Source organism: Oncorhynchus clarkii, chromosome 12 (assembly GCF_045791955.1).
Source record: "Oncorhynchus clarkii lewisi isolate Uvic-CL-2024 chromosome 12, UVic_Ocla_1.0, whole genome shotgun sequence".
Taxonomy (NCBI): domain Eukaryota; kingdom Metazoa; phylum Chordata; class Actinopteri; order Salmoniformes; family Salmonidae; genus Oncorhynchus; species Oncorhynchus clarkii.
The window spans coordinates 69,781,940-69,808,854 of NC_092158.1; the positions used below are offsets into that span (position 1 = coordinate 69,781,940).

General features: G+C 42.3%; 1 protein-coding gene and 5 non-coding genes across 6 annotated transcripts; 5 read left to right on the plus strand and 1 right to left on the minus strand.

The window, feature by feature from the left end:
• Nucleotides 1-775: 775 nt before the first annotated feature.
• Nucleotides 776-847, plus strand: trnac-gca (transfer RNA cysteine (anticodon GCA)). The gene has a single exon. It is a non-coding gene; the product is annotated as a tRNA-Cys (tRNA).
• A 3,847-nt stretch (nt 848-4,694) lies between these two features.
• On the plus strand, nt 4,695-4,766 carry trnac-gca (transfer RNA cysteine (anticodon GCA)). The gene has a single exon. It is a non-coding gene; the product is annotated as a tRNA-Cys (tRNA).
• A 3,762-nt stretch (nt 4,767-8,528) lies between these two features.
• Nucleotides 8,529-8,600, plus strand: trnac-gca (transfer RNA cysteine (anticodon GCA)). The gene has a single exon. It is a non-coding gene; the product is annotated as a tRNA-Cys (tRNA).
• A 3,780-nt stretch (nt 8,601-12,380) lies between these two features.
• On the plus strand, nt 12,381-12,452 carry trnac-gca (transfer RNA cysteine (anticodon GCA)). Its single transcript has one exon. It is a non-coding gene; the product is annotated as a tRNA-Cys (tRNA).
• Nucleotides 12,453-20,131: 7,679 nt separating this feature from the next.
• Nucleotides 20,132-20,203, plus strand: trnac-gca (transfer RNA cysteine (anticodon GCA)). The gene has a single exon. It is a non-coding gene; the product is annotated as a tRNA-Cys (tRNA).
• A 1,422-nt stretch (nt 20,204-21,625) lies between these two features.
• LOC139422195 (ADP-ribosylation factor-like protein 5B) lies at nt 21,626-25,765 on the minus strand. Its single transcript, XM_071173362.1, has 6 exons — nt 25,325-25,765; nt 24,503-24,563; nt 24,247-24,394; nt 23,664-23,747; nt 22,648-22,799; nt 21,626-22,508 (listed from the first exon to the last, which is right to left on the minus strand). The coding sequence occupies exons 1-6, from the start codon at nt 25,368-25,370 to the stop codon at nt 22,460-22,462; spliced, it is 540 nt and encodes a 179-aa protein (XP_071029463.1). The 5' UTR covers nt 25,371-25,765; the 3' UTR covers nt 21,626-22,459.
• Nucleotides 25,766-26,915: the final 1,150 nt, after the last annotated feature.

A 26,915-nucleotide genomic window follows, 5' to 3' on the forward strand; every position in this document is an offset into this window, starting at 1 on the left:
CAATTTTGGACAGGTAACTAGTAACTAACAGATTACATTTAGAAAGTAACCTACCCAACCCTGCACACACACACACACACACACACACACACACACACACACACACACACACACGCAGTAATCAGATTACTTTACAAAATGTAGGTAATCCAAAAGTTACGTTACTGATTACAATTTTTGAAAGGTAACTAGTAACTAACAGATTACATTTAGAAAGTAACCTACCCAACCCTGCACACACACACACACACACACACACACACACACACACACACACACACACAGTGTTCTAAGGCACTGCATCTCTGTGCTGGAGGCGTCACTACAGACCCTGGTTCGATTCCAGGCTGTATCACAACCGGCCGTGATTGGGAGTCCCGTAGGGCGGCGTACAATTGACCCTTTTGGAAAGGTAACTAGTAACTAACAGATTACATTTAGAAAGTAACCTACCCAACCCTGCACACACACACACACACACACACACACACAGTGGTCTGAGGTACTGCTTCACAATCGGTCGTGATTGGTAGTCCCGTAGGGCGGCGCACAAGTGACCCAGCGTCGTCCGGGTTAGGGTTTGGCCGAGGTAGGCTGTCCTTGTAAATAAGAATTTGTTCTTAACTGACTTGCCTAGTTAAATAAAGGTTAATTACAAATAAAAGAAAACATACACTTTATAGTTACAGGGCGTGGAGCAATGTTCTAGTAGCTCTAACCTATTAAACACTTAGAACATTGACTAGAATACCTCTAGTGACAGGGCTTTCTATCAGGGGGTATAGCTCAGTGGTAGAGCATTTGACTGCAGATCAAGAGGTCCCCGGTTCAAATCCGGGTGCCCCCTCATTTTCTTTGATACATATCAATCACAGGTCTAATAGTTATCAATGGTTAGTTATCAATGGTGGGTTGGTGAATAGTGAATGGTGTCTAACTGGGTATGCAAGGCCAACATAAACATGGGCCCGATTCAGACCCGAGTTAATGGAGCTTAATTCCCTTTTTGTGCAGTTTTCTATCTACATGTATTCTGACCTAGAATTTAAGCTTGAGAATAGCATGCTATTCACCTGCTATTTGTTTTGGGTGGAGATGAAATAAATGAAGGTGTGGTGGAAATGTGTCTATAGATATCCGGACTCTGACCATGACTTAATTCCCTAATAATTCCACAGTCTTTGCGCAGAAGGAAACAATGAATAAGGTCTATGGAACCTAGCGGTTCCAAGTGGAAAAAGCATCTACTGTATTTTTCCTGGTAGAAATAACAGTAACACCATTGGCTCTGTGTTCTTCATGCACTGTAATTTACAACTTGATAAGAGCTGTTAATAAGAGCTAGGTAAATGAGTAATCCGTTTGGATAAGGGAATTGTAAATATTGTAGATATATTTGACCTTATTATCGCGAGACAAATGTTGAACCAACTTTCCCACAGTAACGTTTCTGAAATGCTGTGCCATTATGCAGAACTTAAATTGTACAGCATTGTATTGAAACTCGCAGGGATGGGCACTCTCTCAAATGTCTTAATTATAGGCTACCCCGACTTTCTCTATCTCCTATTTCTATCATGATAAATATTACACACTATCAGTACTGACCGTCAGTATTCCTGTTAACAACACACATTCAACAACACACATTCAGTTGGTACAGCCTACATTATCGTTCCATTTCATTACATTGTTTCATTTATACACATTTTCTTCCTCTGTAAGCGCCGCCACGGCCATGCGGTTGTTGCTGAAGATCGTTAGTGGCAGTTGATAATATATTTTAATTAAACGACAAGTAAGCTAAAGCTAATTAAATCGTTATGGAGCTGAGCGCCGACTAAAGCCGTAACAGTTTGAACCCGACGTGTGGTGCAATAGTTGGCTGTGTCATCACACAGTTCCATGGTTAGTGCAGCAATAGATGAGGGTATAGCCTACTATTGTACACTATTCTCCCTATTATAATTCTACGTACAATAATTTCAGTTTTAAGAACTGAATGTGCCAATTTTCTGAAGGAATCAAACCACCGTTTTCTTTCCTTCGTGTGTAAAGGCTCTCCAAACCATTTTTTAAATGATTCATAAATACTTTTCTAATCCCGAAATAAGATCAAATCTAAACTAAGAGAATGTTTATTGTCACATGCTTCGTAAACAACAGGTGTAGACTAACAGTGAAATGCTTACTTATGTGCCCTTCCCAACAATGCAGAATACGATCAACAAAACCAAAATTATAATAGAAAAAAATAGAAACATGAGGAATAAATACAAAATTAGCAATGATAGCTTGGCTATGTACCCGAGTTGATGTGCAAGGGTATGAGGAAATTGAGTAAGATATGTAAATATACTGTAGAGGTAAAGTGACTAGGCCACAGGATAGATAATAGATAGTAGCAGCAGCATATGTGATGAGTGTGGAAATGTGTGTGTGTGTGGTGACAGTGTGCCTGTGTGTACGTGTTATGTGTGTGTGTGTGTGTGAGTGTGTGTGTGTGTGTGTGTGTGTGTGTGTATGTATGTGTGTGTGTGTGGTGACAGTGTGCCTGTGTGTACGTGTTATGTGTGTGTGAGTGAGTGAGTGTGTGTGTGTGTGTGTGTGTGTGTGTATGTGTGTGTGTGTGTGTGTGTGTGTGTGTGTGTGTGTGTGTGTGTGTGTGTGTGTGTGTGTGTGTGTGTGTGTGTGTGTGTGTGTGTGTGTGTGTGTGTGTGTGTGTGTGTGTGCAGGGTTTTGGATTGTCAGTGTAAGTACATGTGAGTGTGTGGGTAGAGTTCAGTGTGTGTGCATGAAGTCAAAAAGAGTTGGTGCAAAAATGGTCAACGCAGATTGTCCAGGTAGCTATTTGGTTAACTATTTATCGGTCTCATGGCTTGGGGGTAGATGTTGCTCAGGAGCCTTTTGGTCCCAGACATAGCGCTCTGGTACCGCTTGCCGTGCGACAGCAGAGAGAACTGTCTATGACTTGGGTGGCTGGTGTCTTTGACCATTTTTAGGGCCTTCCTCTGACACCGCCTGGTATAGAGGTCCTGGATGGCAGGGAGTTCAGCCCCAGCGATGTACCCTCTGTATTGCTTTGCAGTCCGATACCGAGCAGTTGCCATACCAAGCGGCGATGCAGCCAGTCAAGGTGCTCTCAATGGTGCATCTTTAGAACTTTTTGAGTATCAGAGGGCCCACGCCAAATATTTTCAGCATCCTGAGGGGGAAGAGGAATTGTTGTGCCCTCTTTACGACTGTGTTGGTGTGTTTGGACCATGATAGGTCGTTAGCGATGTGGACACAGAGGAACTTGAAGCTCTCAACCTGCTCCACTACAGCCCCGTCGATGTGAATGGGGGCGTGTCCGGCCCTACGTTTCCTGTAGTCCATGATAAGCGCCTTTTTTTTGCCCACAATGAGGTAGAGGTTGTTGTCCTGGCACCGCACTGCCAGGTCTCTGACCTCCTCCCTATAGGCTATCTCATCGTCATTGGTGATCAGGCCTACCGCCGATGTGTCATCAGCAAACTTGATGATGGTGTTGTAGTCATGCGCTGCCAAGCAGTCGTGGGTGAACAGTGTCATTCACTTCAACCCAAAATATTTCTCATATTCAGCTCCTCTCCTGTATTACAAACACCCACTCAGTTCTGTACTCTTTCCCTCTCATTTAACACAGCTCTCTCTCTCTCCATCTTCCTCATTCACTATTTTTTTAGTAGCCCTCTCCCTGTCACCCTGTCTCTCTCTCTCCATTTTTCTGTTCCTCTGTGTCTGTACATCTGATCCTCCTGTGTTGTGCAGACGGCTGGGTAAATATTGGCTCTGTGTTCTGGATGCGGTGTGTGTGTGTGTGTGTGTGTGTGTTTCTGAAAGTAATCAGATTACATTACAAAATGTGGGTAATCCAGAAATTACGTTACTGATTACAATTTTGGACAGGTAACTAGTAACTAACAGATTACATTTAGAAAGTAACCTACCCAACCCTGCACACACACACACACACACACACACACACACACACACACACACACACACACACACACACACACACACACACACACACACACAGTAATCAGATTAATTTACAAAATGTAGGTAATCCAAAAGTTACGTTACTGATTACAATTTTTGAAAGGTAACTAGTAACTAACAGATTACATTTAGAAAGTAACCTACCCAACCCTGCACACACACACACACACACACACAGTGTTCTAAGGCACTGCATCTCTGTGCTGGAGGCGTCACTACAGACCCTGGTTCGATTCCAGGCTGTATCACAACCGGCCGTGATTGGGAGTCCCGTAGGGCGGCGTACAATTGACCCTTTTGGAAAGGTAACTAGTAACTAACAGATTACATTTAGAAAGTAACCTACCCAACCCTGCACACACACACACACACACACACACACACAGTGGTCTGAGGTACTGCTTCACAATCGGTCGTGATTGGTAGTCCCGTAGGGCGGCGCACAAGTGACCCAGCGTCGTCCGGGTTAGGGTTTGGCCGAGGTAGGCTGTCCTTGTAAATAAGAATTTGTTCTTAACTGACTTGCCTAGTTAAATAAAGGTTAAATACAAATAAAAGAAAACATACACTTTATAGTTACAGGGCGTGGAGCAATGTTCTAGTAGCTCTAACCTATTAAACACTTAGAACATTGACTAGAATACCTCTAGTGACATGGCTTTCTATCAGGGGGTATAGCTCAGTGGTAGAGCATTTGACTGCAGATCAAGAGGTCCCCGGTTCAAATCCGGGTGCCCCCTCATTTTCTTTGATACATATCAATCACAGGTCTAATAGTTATCAATGGTTAGTTATCAATGGTGGGTTGGTGAATAGTGAATGGTGTCTAACTGGGTATGCAAGGCCAACATAAACATGGGCCCGATTCAGACCCGAGTTAATGGAGCTTAATTCCCTTTTTGTGCAGTTTTCTATCTACATGTATTCTGACCTAGAATTTAAGCTTGAGAATAGCATGCTATTCACCTGCTATTTGTTTTGGGTGGAGATGAAATAAATGAAGGTGTGGTGGAAATGTGTCTATAGATATCCGGACTCTGACCATGACTTAATTCCCTAATAATTCCACAGTCTTTGCGCAGAAGGAAACAATGAATAAGGTCTATGGAACCTAGCGGTTCCAAGTGGAAAAAGCATCTACTGTATTTTTCCTGGTAGAAATAACAGTAACACCATTGGCTCTGTGTTCTTCATGCACTGTAATTTACAACTTGATAAGAGCTGTTAATAAGAGCTAGGTAAATGAGTAATCCGTTTGGATAAGGGAATTGTAAATATAAACGACACCTCTTTTAGATATATTTGACCTTATTATCGCGAGACAAATGTTGAACCAACTTTCCCACAGTAACGTTTCTGAAATGCTGTGCCATTATGCAGAACTTAAATTGTACAGCATTGTATTGAAACTCGCAGGGATGGGCACTCTCTCGAATGTCTTAATTATAGGCTACCCCGACTTTCTCTATCTCCTATTTCTATCATGATAAATATTACACACTATCAGTACTGACCGTCAGTATTCCTGTTAACAACACACATTCAACAACACACATTCAGTTGGTACAGCCTACATTATCGTTCCATTTCATTACATTGTTTCATTTATACACATTTTCTTCCTCTGTAAGCGCCGCCACGGCCATGCGGTTGTTGCTGAAGATCGTTAGTGGCAGTTGATAATATATTTTAATTAAACGACAAGTAAGCTAAAGCTAATTAAATCGTTATGGAGCTGAGCGCCGACTAAAGCCGTAACAGTTTGAACCCGACGTGTGGTGCAATAGTTGGCTGTGTCATCACACAGTTCCATGGTTAGTGCAGCAATAGATGAGGGTATAGCCTACTATTGTACACTATTCTCCCTATTATAATTCTACGTACAATAATTTCAGTTTTAAGAACTGAATGTGGCAATTTTCTGAAGGAATCAAACCACCGTTTTCTTTCCTTCGTGTGTAAAGGCTCTCCAAACCATTTTTTAAATGATTCATAAATACTTTTCTAATCCCGAAATAAGATCAAATCTAAACTAAGAGAATGTTTATTGTCACATGCTTCGTAAACAACAGGTGTAGACTAACAGTGAAATGCTTACTTATGTGCCCTTCCCAACAATGCAGAATACGATCAACAAAACCAAAATTATAATAGAAAAAAATAGAAACATGAGGAATAAATACAAAATTAGCAATGATAGCTTGGCTATGTACCCGAGTTGATGTGCAAGGGTATGAGGAAATTGAGTAAGATATGTAAATATACTGTAGAGGTAAAGTGACTAGGCCACAGGATAGATAATAGATAGTAGCAGCAGCATATGTGATGAGTGTGGAAATGTGTGTGTGTGTGGTGACAGTGTGCCTGTGTGTACGTGTTATGTGTGTGTGAGTGAGTGAGTGTGTGTGTGTGTGTGTGTGTGTGTGTGTGTGTATGTGTGTGTGTGTGTGTGTGTGTGTGTGTGTGTGTGTGTGTGTGTGTGTGTGTGTGTGTGTGTGTGTGTGTGTGTGTGTGTGTGTGTGTGTGCAGGGTTTTGGATTGTCAGTGTAAGTACATGTGAGTGTGTGGGTAGAGTTCAGTGTGTGTGCATGAAGTCAAAAAGAGTTGGTGCAAAAATGGTCAACGCAGATTGTCCAGGTAGCTATTTGGTTAACTATTTATCGGTCTCATGGCTTGGGGGTAGATGTTGCTCAGGAGCCTTTTGGTCCCAGACATAGCGCTCTGGTACCGCTTGCCGTGCGACAGCAGAGAGAACTGTCTATGACTTGGGTGGCTGGTGTCTTTGACCATTTTTAGGGCCTTCCTCTGACACCGCCTGGTATAGAGGTCCTGGATGGCAGGGAGTTCAGCCCCAGCGATGTACCCTCTGTATTGCTTTGCAGTCCGATACCGAGCAGTTGCCATACCAAGCGGCGATGCAGCCAGTCAAGGTGCTCTCAATGGTGCATCTTTAGAACTTTTTGAGTATCAGAGGGCCCACGCCAAATATTTTCAGCATCCTGAGGGGGAAGAGGAATTGTTGTGCCCTCTTTACGACTGTGTTGGTGTGTTTGGACCATGATAGGTCGTTAGCGATGTGGACACAGAGGAACTTGAAGCTCTCAACCTGCTCCACTACAGCCCCGTCGATGTGAATGGGGGCGTGTCCGGCCCTACGTTTCCTGTAGTCCATGATAAGCGCCTTTTTTTTGCCCACAATGAGGTAGAGGTTGTTGTCCTGGCACCGCACTGCCAGGTCTCTGACCTCCTCCCTATAGGCTATCTCATCGTCATTGGTGATCAGGCCTACCGCCGATGTGTCATCAGCAAACTTGATGATGGTGTTGTAGTCATGCGCTGCCAAGCAGTCGTGGGTGAACAGTGTCATTCACTTCAACCCAAAATATTTCTCATATTCAGCTCCTCTCCTGTATTACAAACACCCACTCAGTTCTGTACTCTTTCCCTCTCATTTAACACAGCTCTCTCTCTCTCCATCTTCCTCATTCACTATTTTTTTAGTAGCCCTCTCCCTGTCACCCTGTCTCTCTCTCTCCATTTTTCTGTTCCTCTGTGTCTGTACATCTGATCCTCCTGTGTTGTGCAGACGGCTGGGTAAATATTGGCTCTGTGTTCTGGATGCGGTGTGTGTGTGTGTGTGTGTGTGTGTTTCTGAAAGTAATCAGATTACATTACAAAATGTGGGTAATCCAGAAATTACGTTACTGATTACAATTTTGGACAGGTAACTAGTAACTAACAGATTACATTTAGAAAGTAACCTACCCAACCCTGCACACACACACACACACACACACACACACACACACACACACACACACACACACACACACACACACACACACACACACACACACACACAGTAATCAGATTACTTTACAAAATGTAGGTAATCCAAAAGTTACGTTACTGATTACAATTTTTGAAAGGTAACTAGTAACTAACAGATTACATTTAGAAAGTAACCTACCCAACCCTGCACACACACACACACACACACACAGTGTTCTAAGGCACTGCATCTCTGTGCTGGAGGCGTCACTACAGACCCTGGTTCGATTCCAGGCTGTATCACAACCGGCCGTGATTGGGAGTCCCGTAGGGCGGCGTACAATTGACCCTTTTGGAAAGGTAACTAGTAACTAACAGATTACATTTAGAAAGTAACCTACCCAACCCTGCACACACACACACACACACACACACACACACACACACAGTGGTCTGAGGTACTGCTTCACAATCGGTCGTGATTGGTAGTCCCGTAGGGCGGCGCACAAGTGACCCAGCGTCGTCCGGGTTAGGGTTTGGCCGAGGTAGGCTGTCCTTGTAAATAAGAATTTGTTCTTAACTGACTTGCCTAGTTAAATAAAGGTTAAATACAAATAAAAGAAAACATACACTTTATAGTTACAGGGCGTGGAGCAATGTTCTAGTAGCTCTAACCTATTAAACACTTAGAACATTGACTAGAATACCTCTAGTGACATGGCTTTCTATCAGGGGGTATAGCTCAGTGGTAGAGCATTTGACTGCAGATCAAGAGGTCCCCGGTTCAAATCCGGGTGCCCCCTCATTTTCTTTGATACATATCAATCACAGGTCTAATAGTTATCAATGGTTAGTTATCAATGGTGGGTTGGTGAATAGTGAATGGTGTCTAACTGGGTATGCAAGGCCAACATAAACATGGGCCCGATTCAGACCCGAGTTAATGGAGCTTAATTCCCTTTTTGTGCAGTTTTCTATCTACATGTATTCTGACCTAGAATTTAAGCTTGAGAATAGCATGCTATTCACCTGCTATTTGTTTTGGGTGGAGATGAAATAAATGAAGGTGTGGTGGAAATGTGTCTATAGATATCCGGACTCTGACCATGACTTAATTCCCTAATAATTCCACAGTCTTTGCGCAGAAGGAAACAATGAATAAGGTCTATGGAACCTAGCGGTTCCAAGTGGAAAAAGCATCTACTGTATTTTTCCTGGTAGAAATAACAGTAACACCATTGGCTCTGTGTTCTTCATGCACTGTAATTTACAACTTGATAAGAGCTGTTAATAAGAGCTAGGTAAATGAGTAATCCGTTTGGATAAGGGAATTGTAAATATAAACGACACCTCTTTTAGATATATTTGACCTTATTATCGCGAGACAAATGTTGAACCAACTTTCCCACAGTAACGTTTCTGAAATGCTGTGCCATTATGCAGAACTTAAATTGTACAGCATTGTATTGAAACTCGCAGGGATGGGCACTCTCTCGAATGTCTTAATTATAGGCTACCCCGACTTTCTCTATCTCCTATTTCTATCATGATAAATATTACACACTATCAGTACTGACCGTCAGTATTCCTGTTAACAACACACATTCAACAACACACATTCAGTTGGTACAGCCTACATTATCGTTCCATTTCATTACATTGTTTCATTTATACACATTTTCTTCCTCTGTAAGCGCCGCCACGGCCATGCGGTTGTTGCTGAAGATCGTTAGTGGCAGTTGATAATATATTTTAATTAAACGACAAGTAAGCTAAAGCTAATTAAATCGTTATGGAGCTGAGCGCCGACTAAAGCCGTAACAGTTTGAACCCGACGTGTGGTGCAATAGTTGGCTGTGTCATCACACAGTTCCATGGTTAGTGCAGCAATAGATGAGGGTATAGCCTACTATTGTACACTATTCTCCCTATTATAATTCTACGTACAATAATTTCAGTTTTAAGAACTGAATGTGGCAATTTTCTGAAGGAATCAAACCACCGTTTTCTTTCCTTCGTGTGTAAAGGCTCTCCAAACCATTTTTTAAATGATTCATAAATACTTTTCTAATCCCGAAATAAGATCAAATCTAAACTAAGAGAATGTTTATTGTCACATGCTTCGTAAACAACAGGTGTAGACTAACAGTGAAATGCTTACTTATGTGCCCTTCCCAACAATGCAGAATACGATCAACAAAACCAAAATTATAAAAGAGAAAAATAGAAACATGAGGAATAAATACAAAATTAGCAATGATAGCTTGGCTATGTACCCGAGTTGATGTGCAAGGGTATGAGGAAATTGAGTAAGATATGTAAATATACTGTAGAGGTAAAGTGACTAGGCCACAGGATAGATAATAGATAGTAGCAGCAGCATATGTGATGAGTGTGGAAATGTGTGTGTGTGTGGTGACAGTGTGCCTGTGTGTACGTGTTATGTGTGTGTGAGTGAGTGAGTGAGTGTGTGTGTGTGTGTGTGTGTGTGTGTGTATGTATGTGTGTGTGTGTGTGTGTGTGTGTGTGTGTGTGTGTGTGTGTGTGTGTGTGTGTGTGTGTGTGTGTGTGTGTGTGTGTGTGTGTGTGTGTGTGCAGGGTTTTAGATTGTCAGTGTAAGTACATGTGAGTGTGTGGGTAGAGTTCAGTGTGTGTGCATGAAGTCAAAAAGAGTTGGTGCAAAAATGGTCAACGCAGATAGTCCAGGTAGCTATTTGGTTAACTATTTATCGGTCTCATGGCTTGGGGGTAGATGTTGCTCAGGAGCCTTTTGGTCCCAGACATAGCGCTCTGGTACCGCTTGCCGTGCGACAGCAGAGAGAACTGTCTATGACTTGGGTGGCTGGTGTCTTTGACCATTTTTAGGGCCTTCCTCTGACACCGCCTGGTATAGAGGTCCTGGATGGCAGGGAGTTCAGCCCCAGCGATGTACCCTCTGTATTGCTTTGCAGTCCGATACCGAGCAGTTGCCAAACCAAGCGGCGATGCAGCCAGTCAAGGTGCTCTCAATGGTGCATCTTTAGAACTTTTTGAGTATCAGAGGGCCCACGCCAAATATTTTCAGCATCCTGAGGGGGAAGAGGAATTGTTGTGCCCTCTTTACGACTGTGTTGGTGTGTTTGGACCATGATAGGTCGTTAGCGATGTGGACACAGAGGAACTTGAAGCTCTCAACCTGCTCCACTACAGCCCCGTCGATGTGAATGGGGGCGTGTCCGGCCCTACGTTTCCTGTAGTCCATGATAAGCGCCTTTTTTTTGCCCACAATGAGGTAGAGGTTGTTGTCCTGGCACCGCACTGCCAGGTCTCTGACCTCCTCCCTATAGGCTATCTCATCGTCATTGGTGATCAGGCCTACCGCCGATGTGTCATCAGCAAACTTGATGATGGTGTTGTAGTCATGCGCTGCCAAGCAGTCGTGGGTGAACAGTGTCATTCACTTCAACCCAAAATATTTCTCATATTCAGCTCCTCTCCTGTATTACAAACACCCACTCAGTTCTGTACTCTTTCCCTCTCATTTAACACAGCTCTCTCTCTCTCCATCTTCCTCATTCACTATTTTTTTAGTAGCCCTCTCCCTGTCACCCTGTCTCTCTCTCTCCATTTTTCTGTTCCTCTGTGTCTGTACATCTGATCCTCCTGTGTTGTGCAGACGGCTGGGTAAATATTGGCTCTGTGTTCTGGATGCGGTGTGTGTGTGTGTGTGTGTGTGTGTTTCTGAAAGTAATCAGATTACATTACAAAATGTGGGTAATCCAGAAATTACGTTACTGATTACAATTTTGGACAGGTAACTAGTAATTAACAGATTACATTTAGAAAGTAACCTACCCAACCCTGCACACACACACACACACACACACACACACACACACACACACACACACACACACACACACACACACACACACACACACACACACACACACACACACACACAGTAATCAGATTACTTTACAAAATGTAGGTAATCCAAAAGTTACGTTACTGATTACAATTTTTGAAAGGTAACTAGTAACTAACAGATTACATTTAGAAAGTAACCTACCCAACCCTGCACACACACACACACACACACACACACACACAGTGTTCTAAGGCACTGCATCTCTGTGCTGGAGGCGTCACTACAGACCCTGGTTCGATTCCAGGCTGTATCACAACCGGCCGTGATTGAGAGTCCCGTAGGGCGGCGTACAATTGACCCTTTTGGAAAGGTAACTAGTAACTAACAGATTACATTTAGAAAGTAACCTACCCAACCCTGCACACACACACACACACACACACACACACAGTGGTCTGAGGTACTGCTTCACAATCGGTCGTGATTGGTAGTCCCGTAGGGCGGCGCACAAGTGACCCAGCGTCGTCCGGGTTAGGGTTTGGCCGAGGTAGGCTGTCCTTGTAAATAAGAATTTGTTCTTAACTGACTTGCCTAGTTAAATAAAGGTTAAATACAAATAAAAGAAAACATACACTTTATAGTTACAGGGCGTGGAGCAATGTTCTAGTAGCTCTAACCTATTAAACACTTAGAACATTGACTAGAATACCTCTAGTGACAGGGCTTTCTATCAGGGGGTATAGCTCAGTGGTAGAGCATTTGACTGCAGATCAAGAGGTCCCCGGTTCAAATCCGGGTGCCCCCTCATTTTCTTTGATACATATCAATCACAGGTCTAATAGTTATCAATGGTTAGTTATCAATGGTGGGTTGGTGAATAGTGAATGGTGTCTAACTGGGTATGCAAGGCCAACATAAACATGGGCCCGATTCAGACCCGAGTTAATGGAGCTTAATTCCCTTTTTGTGCAGTTTTCTATCTACATGTATTCTGACCTAGAATTTAAGCTTGAGAATAGCATGCTATTCACCTGCTATTTGTTTTGGGTGGAGATGAAATAAATGAAGGTGTGGTGGAAATGTGTCTATAGATATCCGGACTCTGACCATGACTTAATTCCCTAATAATTCCACCGTCTTTGCGCAGAAGGAAACAATGAATAAGGTCTATGGAACCTAGCGGTTCCAAGTGGAAAAAGCATCTACTGTATTTTTCCTGGTAGAAATAACAGTAACACCATTGGCTCTGTGTTCTTCATGCACTGTAATTTACAACTTGATAAGAGCTGTTAATAAGAGCTAGGTAAATGAGTAATCCGTTTGGATAAGGGAATTGTAAATATAAACGACACCTCTTTTAGATATATTTGACCTTATTATCGCGAGACAAATGTTGAACCAACTTTCCCACAGTAACGTTTCTGAAATGCTGTGCCATTATGCAGAACTTAAATTGTACAGCATTGTATTGAAACTCGCAGGGATGGGCACTCTCTCGAATGTCTTAATTATAGGCTACCCCGACTTTCTCTATCTCCTATTTCTATCATGATAAATATTACACACTATCAGTACTGACCGTCAGTATTCCTGTTAACAACACACATTCAACAACACACATTCAGTTGGTACAGCCTACATTATCGTTCCATTTCATTACATTGTTTCATTTATACACATTTTCTTCCTCTGTAAGCGCCGCCACGGCCATGCGGTTGTTGCTGAAGATCGTTAGTGGCAGTTGATAATATATTTTAATTAAACGACAAGTAAGCTAAAGCTAATTAAATCGTTATGGAGCTGAGCGCCGACTAAAGCCGTAACAGTTTGAACCCGACGTGTGGTGCAATAGTTGGCTGTGTCATCACACAGTTCCATGGTTAGTGCAGCAATAGATGAGGGTATAGCCTACTATTGTACACTATTCTCCCTATTATAATTCTACGTACAATAATTTCAGTTTTAAGAACTGAATGTGCCAATTTTCTGAAGGAATCAAACCACCGTTTTCTTTCCTTCGTGTGTAAAGGCTCTCCAAACCATTTTTTTAATGATTCATAAATACTTTTCTAATCCCGAAATAAGATCAAATCTAAACTAAGAGAATGTTTATTGTCACATGCTTCGTAAACAACAGGTGTAGACTAACAGTGAAATGCTTACTTATGTGCCCTTCCCAACAATGCAGAATACGATCAACAAAACCAAAATTATAAAAGAGAAAAATAGAAACATGAGGAATAAATACAAAATTAGCAATGATAGCTTGGCTATGTATGTGTGTGTGTATGTATGTGTGTGTGTGTGTGTGTGTGTGTGTGTGTGTGTGTGTGTATGTGTGTGTGTGTGTGTGTGTGTGTGTGTGTGTGTGTGTGTGTGTGTGTGTGTGTGTGTGTGTGTGTGTGTGTGTGCAGGGTTTTGGATTGTCAGTGTAAGTACATGTGAGTGTGTGGGTAGAGTTCAGTGTGTGTGCATAAAGTCAAAAAGAGTCTTTTGGTCCCAGACATAGCGCTCTGGTACCGCTTGCCGTGCGACAGCAGAGAGAACTGTCTATGACTTGGGTGGCTGGTGTCTTTGACCATTTTTAGGGCCTTCCTCTGACACCGCCTGGTATAGAGGTCCTGGATGGCAGGGAGTTCAGCCCCAGCGATGTACCCTCTGTATTGCTTTGCAGTCCGATACCGAGCAGTTGCCATACCAAGCGGCGATGCAGCCAGTCAAGGTGCTCTCAATGGTGCATCTTTAGAACTTTTTGAGTATCAGAGGGCCCACGCCAAATATTTTCAGCATCCTGAGGGGGAAGAGGAATTGTTGTGCCCTCTTTACGACTGTGTTGGTGTGTTTGGACCATGATAGGTCGTTAGCGATGTGGACACAGAGGAACTTGAAGCTCTCAACCTGCTCCACTACAGCCCCGTCAATGTGAATGGGGGCGTGTCCGGCCCTACGTTTCCTGTAGTCCATGATAAGCGCCTTTGTTTTGCCCACAATGAGGTAGAGGTTGTTGTCCTGGCACCGCACTGCCAGGTCTCTGACCTCCTCCCTATAGGCTATCTCATCGTCATTGGTGATCAGGCCTACCGCCGCTGTGTCATCAGCAAACTTGATGATGGTGTTGTAGTCATGCGCTGCCAAGCAGTCGTGGGTGAACAGGGAGTACAGGAGGGTGCCAAGCACGCACCCCTGAGGGGCACCCATGTTGAGGGTCAATGTGGCGGATGTGTTGTTGCCTACCTTCACCATCTGGGGGTGGCCCATCAGGAAGTCCAGGTTCCAGTTGCAGAGGGAAGTGTTCAGTCCCAGAGACCTAACATGCTGACCAGATGGCATACGCGAGTGTGTCCGTGTGCGCCATCGCACGCATGTTGATTTTGTCCCGCCACACCAGATGCAATCAGGACACGCAGGTTGAAATATTAAAGCAAACTCTGAACCAACTATATTCGGGGACAGGTTGAAAAGCATTAAACATTTATGGCAATTTAGCTAGCTAGCTTGCTGTTGCTAGCTAATTTGTCTTGGGATATAAACACATTAGGTTGCATTTTACCTGAAATGCACAAGGTCCTCTACTCCGACAATTAATCAACAGATAAAAGGGTAAACGTTTGTTTTCTAGTAATCTCTCCTCTCCTCAGGCTTCTTCTTCTTTTTTAGACTTTCTATGGAGGTGGGCAACCAACTTTAAGATGCATTACCACAACCGACTGGACTGGAGTCGGCTCATCTTTCAATCACCCACGTGGGTAAATATATTCTTAAAAACCAATGAGAAGATGGGAGAGACAGGACTTGTAGTGCGTCGAGCGTCACAAATAGAACTAAGTTCTATTTAACACCTGGCTACTCAGACGCTCGTTGGCGCACGCGAGCAGTGTGGGTGCAATGATTGAAAAAAAAAAAAGTTTTTTTGAAATTATTACAAATGTATACTTATTTACATAAGTATTCAGACCGTTTGATATAAGACTCGAAATTGAGCTCATCTGCAGCTCATCTGCATCCTGTTTCCATTGATCATCCTTAAGATGTTTCCACAACTTGATTGGAGTCCACCTGTGGTAAATTCAATTGATTGGACATGATTTGCAAAGGCACACACCTGTCTATATAAGGTCCCACAGTTGACAGTGCATGTCAGAGCAAAAACCAAGCCATGAGGAATTGTTTGTAGAGCTCCGAGACAGGATTGTGTCAAAGAACAGATATGGGGAAGGATATTTTTAAAAATTCTGCAGCATTAAAGGTCCCCAAGAATACAGTGGCCTCCATCCTTCTTAAATGGAAGACATTTGGAACCACCAAGACTCTTCCTAGACCTGGCCGCCCGGCCAAACTGAACAACCGGGGGAGAAGGGCCTTGGTCAGGGAGGTGATCAAGAACCCGATGGTCACTCTGACAGAGCTCTAGAGTTCCTCTGTGGAGATTGTTATAATGGATGAGCCATGACTAAAATACAGTATATACATTTAAAGTGGGTAAAACAGTATGCAGTGGTATGAAGTACTTAAGTAAAAAATACTTTAAAGTACTACTTAAGTAGTTTTTTGGCGTATCTGTACTTTACAATGTATATTTTTGACAACTTTTACTTTTACTTCACTACATTCCTAAAGAAAAATATGTACTTTTAACTCCATACATTTTCCCTGACACCCAAAAGTAATCCTAACATTTTGAATGCTTAGCAGGACAGAAAATTATCCAATTCTCACACTTATCAAGAGAACATCCCTGGTCAACCCAACTGCTTCTGATTTGGTGGACTCACTAAACACAAATGCTTTGTTTTTAAAGGATGTCTGAGTGTTGGAGTGTGACCCTGGCTACCTGTAAAAAAAAATGTTTTTAAATTGTGCCTTCTGGTTTGCTTAATTAATATAAGGAATGTTTTATTATTTGTATTTTTACTTTTGAAACTTAAGTATATTTCAGCAACTACATTTAATTTTGAAACTTAAGTGTATTTAAAACAAAATACTTTTAGACTTTTACTCAAGTAGTATTTTACTGGGTGACATTCACTTTACCTTGAGTCATTTTCTATTAAGGTATCTTAACTTTTACTCAAGTATGAGAATTGAGAACTTTTTCCACCATTGACAGTATGTTAACATTATTAAAGTGACCAGTGTTCAACAACTCTATGTACAGGTGCAGGGTAGAGTACCGGTTGGTATCCGGCTAGTGACCGTGTCTAAGGTTCAGGGCAGGGTACCGGGCGGAGGCCGGCTAGTGATAACTGTTTAACTGATGGCCTGGAGATAGAGGCTGTTTATCAGTCTCTCGGTCCCAGTTTTGATGCACCTTCGCCTTTTAGATGGTAGTGGACGGGCCGTGGCTGAGGTACTTGATACACTCATCCTGGCCTTCCTGTGACACTGGATGCTATAGATGTCCTGGAGGGCAGGCAGTGTTCACCCCATGATGCGTTGGGCAGACCGCAACACCCTCTGGAGAGCCCTGCGGTTGCAGGCGGTGCAGTTACTGTACCAGGCGATGATACAGCTCGAACAGAATGATCTCTCAATGTTGCATCTGTAGATGTTTGTGAGGGTGTTAGGGGCCAAGCTGAATTTATTCAGCTTCCTGAGGTTGAAGAGACGCTGTTGCGCCTTCTTCACCACACTATCGGTGTGAAGGGACCATTTCAGGTCCTCAGTGATGCACACGCCAAAGAACTTAAAGCTTTCACCCTCTCCGCTGTGGCCCCGTCGATGTGGATGGAGGCGTGCTCTCTCTGCTGTCTCCTGTCGTCCACGATCAGCTCCTTTGTATTGTTGACATCGAGAGAAAGGTTATTATCCTGGCACCACACCGCCAGAGCTCTCAACTCCTCCCTGTAGGCTGTCTCGTTGTTGTTGGTAATTAGGCCTACCACTGTTCTGTCATCAGGAAACTTGATGATTGAGATGGAGATGTGCGCTGCCACACAGTCATGAGTGAACACAGGGTTGTTGGGTAGGTTACTTTCTAAATGTAATCCATTACAGTTACTAGTCACCTGTCCAAAATTGTAGTCAGTAACGTACGTTTTGGATTACCCAAACTCTGTAACGTAATCTGATAACTTTCAGTTACTTTTGTATTACTTTCCCTTTGCCCCCACCCCCATCAAAGTTACCCATCCCTGCCATAGACAAACAGAATATGGGGATGTTGAAGCCTAGACATAGACAGATCTATAAACAAACATGCACATATGGTCAGTTTTAACCAGTTTACAGTTTAAATGTATGTATATCTCTATTCCTTTTCCATTACAAATATATATTGTAAGACTGATTGATTAATTTCATTTATTAGACATGTTTAAAATACATACATAAGAGCGGTCCAGCTGGATATGGCTCCACCTACAATTTAAGAAAATCATCAAGGATACCAGAGTTAATCTCGAAAGTTTACTTCTACTGTGGTGCTTTTTTAGTAGTACCACAACCTGTCCAGTAGATGGGAGCATTTTCTTCTCACCCACATAATGTAGTCTTACGGCTCACTTACGAGACATGCTACTATTTAGCCATTTTAAGTGAGAAAACTTGATATGGACCATGGAGGTTTTATGAATTTCAAGTTCTTTGGAAGACTATTCCAAATCATGTCAGAAACCCAACAATTCCAAAAAGGGTTCTTTCCCCATACCGCTCTTAAATCTGAAAGGATCAATGTTGGTTCTCAGGGGTGGAAAAAGTGCTCAATTGTCATCCTAGAGTAAAAGTAAAGATACCTTAATAGAAAATGAATCAAGTAAAAGTGAAAGTCACCCAGTAAAATACTACTTGAGTAAAAGTCAAAGTAATTCTATTATTATCATTTATTATATTAAGCAAACCACATGGTGCCATTTTTACACTTCAACACTCAGACATCATTACAAATTAAGCATAAGTGTGTGAATTGTGCTTCAAAATGTAACGAGTACTTTTGGGTGTCAGGGAAAATGTATGGAGTAAAAAGTACATCATTTTCTTTAGGAATGTAGTGAAGTAAAAGTAAAAGTAATCAAAAATATAAATAGTAAAGTAAAGTACAGATACCACAAAAAACGACATGAGTAGTACTTAAGTACTTTCCTTCTAGTGGAATAGTTATGGTTATCCCTGACCAAGTTGAAGTAGTTACTTAAAGTATTTGGGGACCACACAGTGGACAATCTTAAATACAAGACACAATTTTAAAAAACAATAGCAATGGGAGCTCATAGTATCAGCTGGTAGTCTAAAACATGTTACCTGATCATAACTGTTACTGTAAAAGGGTTAGGTTTATTACTGTCAGACATTGTTGCCGCCATACTATCAGGCCTATATTTATTGTCCATGGTATAACCCATAGGATTATCCTTCACTTAGGAGAAACTAGCTGTTAAAATGGTACCCATTCCTTAAAATCCCTTGTTGAGGAAGTGTAGCAGACATGCCTGATGGAAGGTCATTCATTGTATTGTCAGAGTCATTCTCTAGTCATTTACACGTTTCTAGAAGAAAAAGAAACGCACGACTATTTAGTAGGCGAGGTGCTGGCGAGCGGAGTAGAACACTAGAAAATAAAGGAGAAATACACTCTAGCTCACTCTAGCTCAGATGGAAAAATGTAATATCCCGCGTTTCGACAGCCTGATGAAGACAGCTTGGCTGTCGAAACGTTGGATATTACATTTTTTTGCATCTGAGCGCCTAGAGTGTGCGGCTCTCCTTTATTTTCAAATGTACACGTTTCTATCACCACCAGATTTACTTTTGAAATTCGGAGGAATGCAATCTCCTTGTTGTAATGCAAATAAACCTCAATGTCATTTCAAGTGGCTGGGATGTAATAAGGATCTGCAGAGCTGTTTTTTGTTTGTTGCATTGTCTTCTCAACAGGCCTTTTCGCACATTTTTGGTTTCCACGGTCATGGTTTTAACAACATTCTGCACCCTTAATTGTCTCATCATCAATTCCTGCCCTATACACACCATAAAACTTCAACTGGTCGAAATGTGTCATGTGAGTGGTTGTTGTTGTTGTATGGCAAATGCACGAATGAAATGCACGACAGAACTAGAGTTTTACTATCTGAGGTTTACCACTGTGACCAAACCCATATTTGTATCTAATGTGTTTAGGGTGCATGCATATTCATAAAAAAATATATATCATTGGGCATGCATGAGAGCCGACTGATGTTGTTACGGACAAAAAGATACAAAGAAACACTAACATTCGTTTCTCCCTTGATAGCATATATAAAATACAGTGTACTGTACAGTACTGAAATCACCCAAGAGGCACATGTATTTGTCTCCTCCTAGTGGAGGAAACGAGTGCACAGTGTGCGCTCTCCTAACAGACGAACACGTCTTGAAAAACATAGTTAACCCGCGAAATACATTTTTTTTTGTGCCGAAAATAAAAACTACCGCATAAAACAATGTTTTTCTAATATATGAACATAGTCCTTCGGATAATTAGCTTTTATTTTGCTACTACAGTACAGTGGGGGTATAGCTCAGTGGTAGAGCATTTGACTGCAGATCAAGAGGTCTCCGGTTCAAATCCGGATGCCCCCTATTTTGAACCCGCTAATTAATGGGCGAGCTGTGGAGGGGCTGGTGTTATCAAGACTAGTAAATAAAGTGTAATGCAGCTGTTAACTGTTCGGAATATAAACCTTGGATTGCTGATTGACTGACAACCGTGGCACCATTTACCACAGGTATGAGAAAACATTTATTTTTACTGCTCTGATTACGTTGGTAACCAGCTAATATAAGGCACCTTGGGGGTTTGTGATACATGGCCAATATACCGCGGCTAAAAGGGCTGTGTCAAGACACTCCGCGTTGCGTAAGAACAGCCCTTAGCCGTGGTATATTGGCCAGCCAATCGGCATTCAGGGCTCGAACCACCCAGTTTATAACAGACCATATACAACTGGTATGACAAAACATGTATTTTTACTGCTCTAATTACGTTAGTAACCCGTTTACAATAGCAATAAGGCACCTCGGCAACCCCACGAAATGTACATAGAAATGTGAGTTAAATTAAAATCTGGTCCCAATTCCGAAATCACTTTAGCCTTAAACAAGCAAGCAGTTTCTCTCTATTAACATCTAATCAGACATAATACAGAACATTAATCTGCCTTCCTTGGCAAATACAAAATCTGCATGGGAGCAAGACATGGGTGTTCCATATATATATGGAACAAAAATACAACATGTAAAGTGTTGGTCCCATTTTTTCATGAACTGAAATAAAAGATCCCAGAAATGTGTTGTTCACAAATTTGTTGGGATAACCCATCCACCTGACAGGTGTGGCATGTCAAGAAGCTGATTAAACAGATCGATCAGTATACAGGTGCACCTTGTGCTGAGGACAATAAAAGGCCACTCTAAAATGTGCAGTTTTGCTACACGACAATGCCACAGATGTCTCAAGTTGTGAGGGAGTGTGTAATTGACATGCTGACTGCAGAAATGTCGAACAGACCTGTTGCCAGAGAATTGAATGTTCATTTCTCTACCATTAGCCACCTTCAACATCATTTTAGAGAATATGGCAGTACATCCAACCGGCCTAACAACTGCAGACCACGTGTAACCACACCAGTCCAGGACCTCTACAACCGGCTTCTTCACCTATGGGATCGTCCGAGAAGGGAAGGGGGGGGGGGTTACTGAGGAATATTTCTTACTGTAAAAAACGCTTTGTGTGGAAAAACTCATTCTGATTGACTGGGCCTGGCTCCCAAGTAGATGGGCCTATGCCCTCCCATCACTGCACCCCTGCCCAGTCATGTGAAATCCTAATACATTTATTTCAATTGACTGATTTCCTTCTATGAAGTGTAACTCAGTAAAACCTTTGAAATTGTTGCATGCTGCACTTAGATTTTTGTTCAGTATATCCATCATTGGTTCAGGCGTTCCCAAATTGTTCCATGTGTAATTCCCCTCCTACAGAATAGGCAGCCCAGTCACCAGTTATCAATAATAACATTTATTTGTACAAAAAATATTTTGTACCGTAAAATACATAGCCACTGTATATATATAAAAATACATGATTAACCTGTTTTAAAATCAGACAATACTTGTTTGTCATCTTGCTTTTTACAGAAAGCATGCTACTATTTTACACTGTCAAGCAAACCCCTTTTTTCTTATTTGATATAAATACTTCAAGTAATTTGTGCATTGTTAGCTTAAAAGGCTGAGCACCAGTCTGATCACCATTAGGTCTGGCCTCTTAACCTGTTGTACTGTGGTTTTCCTCAAGGTCAGAGGTACAAATCTGTATGTTAAAGAAATCCAATGCAACCTCCCATTCTACCTCTGTGGAGTTCATGAGGACAGGAGGCTTAAATACTGTGATAGGTCCCTTTTCAGCTTATGTGGGGCATATTGTGTCATCCTCATGGAGTCAGGTCTGACAGGTAGGGATTCTTATGTAAACATGGTGGACCTCTAGAACGGAGTCTCACACACACACCACACATAGATGCTAACGCACATGCACACTGGCACACCCTGGCATGTCTAGCTAAGGTTATGCCAGGTTCCTCCAGGCCTCCTCTATCCCGAGTCAGACCTGGACTCTGGTCAGCCCTGGCATACACACTAAGGGCTGGGTAAGGCATGAGGGTGACAGGGCAGGACTGGGGCCACCCCTGGGGCTCAGAGGGGCAGTGTCACTACAGATAGTGGAGATCCTGATCTGGGCACTGTGGCTTTGGCTGTGACGTCTGAGAGGTTGTGTTTGTTGGATCAAAGGATAGCTGTCCTGGTTCCAATTGGGATGAGCCCACGGAAGGAGTTCTAACTGGCCAGGACACGAGACCTCATCCAGTCCAGACTGGCAGGTAGTCTGGAGGTTAGGAGAAAGAGATGGAAATGGTTTTGAAAATTAAACTGTGTTTGAGTGACTTAAGGTTATTTATGGGAATGTTATAATACACACACACGGAGGAGGCCCAGGCGTGTCTGTAGTTATGCAGTGTACTCACCCCTCCCCTGTGAGGGCACAGCAGGCCTGTACATGCCAGGAGTGGGCTGTGATGGAGCTGAGGGTAAGGCACTGGGAGATCTCTGCCACTGTCATAGAGTCCTTCATGTCCTGCTTGTTGGCCAGAACTAGAATCGCAGCATTCTGTAGGTCCTACACACCAGTCAGACAGGACAGGAGAGAAAGGCAGGGTTACATTCTGTAGGTCCTACACACCAGCCAGACAGGAGGCACAATTATGTCGTTTTTATATTCAACATATTTACACGTCTGAGCGTTTCCTGTGGAAATCTACAGAATCTCTCTGCTGCGACGTCTCAGATAATAGAAAATAGCAGCATCAGCGGAACAGAAACTGAATAGCTCAGCTGTCAATACACTGGGGAAATGTTGAAACAACCCATCATTGTTTGAAATCAGTTTGTTTGCTCTGTAGTGGTGATATGAGTCATATTGAGAGCATGAACACAGCTCACGCGTCAACATGTTAAAGCTGCAATATGTCACTTTTTGGGCCACCTGATCAAATTCACATAGAAATGTGAGTTATAGATCTGTCATTCTCATTGAAAGCAAGCCTAAGAAGCAATTTTATACACCAGCTTCAAACAGCTAAAAATATTATATTTTTGGTTATCAAAAAGATATTTCACAGCAGTTTGGATTGCTTGTTGTTTGAAATTAGGTGAACTATTACAATTTTAGCAACCAGGAAATGGCTGGTTTCTGTATATTGCACCTTTAAAAAGATAAATAAGGTGAGTGACAATGGAACGTGAACCACCTAGAAAACAAAGTGCCCTTATTCTTAAAAGTAATCCTCAATCATCCACCTGTTGATACAATAAGGAAATTACAATCGGCTGATATTTCTGGTGTGTCACATACAGGAAAAAGGAAGTTAAGAATGAAGTGTACTTTCCTGCATTTGAAACTGGTCTTCAGAAAAAAAAATCTAAACAGTGAGGTTGAGCTGATCCTCCCTCCCCCTTCCCATAATCCCCAGGTGGTTGTTACCTCATGTGCAAGCATGCGGTGAAGTTCATCTTTGTTCAGATTTAGGCGCTCGCGGTCTGTGCTGTCCACAACCAGAATCACAATCTAAAAAGAGACAAAACAACTGAATACCCAGGCCAAAGGGGACCAACTTACTCACTTAAACTTTACCCCAGGCTCTGAGTGCTCTCATCTCATCAACATTTAAACATGACTTCAGTAACAGTCTAGTGTGTTAGAGGAATACTCAGGACAGCAGACTGATATGGTTAGTTCTGTAACAGATGATGTAATAGTGTCCCCATGCCTTATCAATGACAACAACAATCAGCTGCCGGTTAAAGTGTAATAACTCAGTGTTGGCCTAATCGTTGGCGAGCTGGAAAACATCTTGTCTCCAGCTGTAGCTATTCAGACAGTCTCGGAGGGAAAGGGAAGTTAAAGCTAAAAGTGTTTAGGCATTAGCACCTTCATCAGGGTTCTATTTCTACTCCAGCTGTAACTGGCCAGAAACCAACCTGTACACACTTTGTTACATAAAAAAAACAAACATGCTGTTCCTCGACAAAGACATTCTGCGGCACACACACCAAGAGATCCGTACCTCTGTGTTGCAGTAGTAGGAGTTCCAGCTGGCTCTCAGGCTTTCCTGGCCTCCGATGTCCCACACCAGGAAGCGGGTCTTGCGTACAGAGATCTCCTCTACGTTACTGCCAATGGTGGGGGAGGTGTGAACCGCCTCTTTGGTAAGGCTGAGAGGACAGAGTGTTTGTTATGACTAAGTGATTCTAAATATAATTTGCATAAATTTGAGACTTATGTGATCATGAATTATACAAATCTATTTTGATATCACTCACAATTGGTAAAGGATAGTGGTCTTCCCAGCATTGTCCAGGCCCACTATGATCACTTTGTGTTCTATGAGAAAAGGAAAGAGGAAAGTGATTTACACACTTCTACACAACAGACACGCAGATTGCAGTTCACAGACCTGTGACTCCCAAAGCTAATCAAACATCACCATGACAACACATCTGACTGATGGACTCTCTTTGAAGGGTCTAGCCATGGATTCAAATACCAGATATGAAAAACATGGGCAGACATCTTTATTATCCAAAGGGGTCAAAACCTCTGTTTGCAGTGTTACTATTAGGTAAAACAAGGGCCATTTGACCCTGATAGTCAACCCCAGCGACCTAACCTGCCATCATCTCATCAACGAGGTAAACAGTACTGATTGACAAAATGTTATTGGTTACATAATATTAATGCAATTCACTATCACTACCGCTACATAGAAAACAGATAATTACACGGGACACGTGTGCAGAACGTTGACACAGTGAACAGAACATCCAGTACGGACTATCTCGTGTCCGACAGAAATTAACCAGTTATTGGAAGGTGTAGTTAGAAATTTAGCTACAATTTTGGCTGTGCCGAAATTAACCATTTTTTAAACTGTCACTAACGTTATTGAAAATCACGTCTTAATAGTTTTTCTTGCGTTCTCATAATTTAAATCCAGTCCATAACAACACTCTGCTACAAAGCAGCTAACGTTATCAAACCAAGCAAGCAGAAATTATCAGGCACGGAGTGGAGATTAACGTTACTTAGGAGCAACAATAATAGCAGTAATTTAGCTAAATGTATCCAGGCACACAACTGATTACCTCTGTCTCCGAAGACAGTCATCAGCTTGGTAAAGAGTAGTCCCATATCCACCGGTGATGAGAATGAAGACAACTCAAAGAAATATGAAAATATTTCAAACACAGCAAATCAGATAGCTGTTAACGGTAGCTGGCTAGCTAGCACAATAGGCAGCCCACACTTCAAGCAAAGATAGCTAACGTTAGCTAGCTAAATAACTGTACTGATAACTAACCCTGTGCTGTGCATCGAGGCTATTAAGCCAACTACCTGGAAAACATTAGGTAGCACAACCTAGAAAGGTATTTTTTCTGACGTTCGTCGACACAAACAAAACGAGATATGTGCCCATGGGTTGTCTATCGATACCAAATTGATTCTGCGATCAAAAGAGGCAATGCATTATTTTACTTAGCCAGCTAGATTTTGGGGGATGATTGGAGCGAGTCACAGAAAAAGGCGGGGCAAAGGAATTCCTCAGCAGCTAAAAGCGGGCGTGGCCACGCGTCTGTAGCAAAACATGACGCAAATGTGACGAATGAAATGAGAGCGCTGATGAATGGGAGGACAACTCCATCACCCACATATGGACGCGGAACTACTTTATAGTTCCTCAAACCTAATCTCAAGCAGGGGATTTCTACATGTTTAGTAACCAAAAGTGAAACAATGACTGTGACATCCAGCTGGAATGTCCTTTCAATTCCTGTGATTGAGATTGTGTTTATCATAAACTTCAGGGCATGAGTTTCCCAATTTGAAATATTGTCTACAATGATGGCAGAAGTGGGAATGTCTCACAACCGTAGGCGCTAAGAAATCTGGATCTTTATTTCACCATAGTGCAGTGTGTAATGTGTTTTGCATGTAAACCTCACCCATGGGCACGCATGGGTTGAATCAACGTTGTTTCCACATCATTTCAATGAAATAACATTCAACCAACTTGGAAGAGACGTTGAATTGACGTCTGTGCCCAGTGGGCAGGGTCACTAGCTGATCCCCTTCAATCACATGAATATCCATCATTTCTTTTAAAAACGGCACTCTGCACTAACATCTTAGTCGCCCCGTAAAGTACCGTGTACTTTGACCAAGCCTCATTTCAGGGGAATTCTACAGGTGATATTTATTGATGGCATCCAAAAGTAAAACAATGACTGTGACACTCCCCTGGAATTCCCTTTCTATTCCCGTGAATGAGAATATGTTTTGAATTAACTTCAGGGCTTGACTTTCCCAAGTTAAAATGTCCTGGTGGTAGAAGTGATAGTCCCACAACATGAGGCTTCTGCTTAGAAGTCTGGATCTTTATGGCAGTGTGTAATGTGTAATGTGTTTTCCATGTAACTTCAGGATCACTAGCTGTTCCATTTTTCCATTTCATTCACATTAATATATTTTTAAAACGGTATTATCACACTCATATCTTAGTTACTCTGTGAAGTGTATGCCCTAGAGCTCCAACTGAATATCATAGCTGGATCCCTACTGAATATCGCCAACACTGACATCCACCCTAATCCGAACACTGATCAGACCCCTATTTAGTTACATGGTATTCATTCAAGAATCATGTAATGGTAGGACTCAGTCAGGGGTCACTCTGGG

Coding starts and splice junctions, on each gene's coding strand:
- LOC139422195 (XM_071173362.1), bottom strand. CDS start 25,370: ATGGGACTACTCTTTACCAAGCTGATGACTGTCTTCGGAGACAGAG. Junction 23,748..24,246: donor CCTACTACTGCAACACAGAG/GTACGGATCTCT, acceptor GTCTCTTTTTAG/ATTGTGATTCTGGTTGTGGA. Junction 22,800..23,663: donor ACCGCATGCTTGCACATGAG/GTAACAACCACC, acceptor ACTGGTGTGTAG/GACCTACAGAATGCTGCGAT.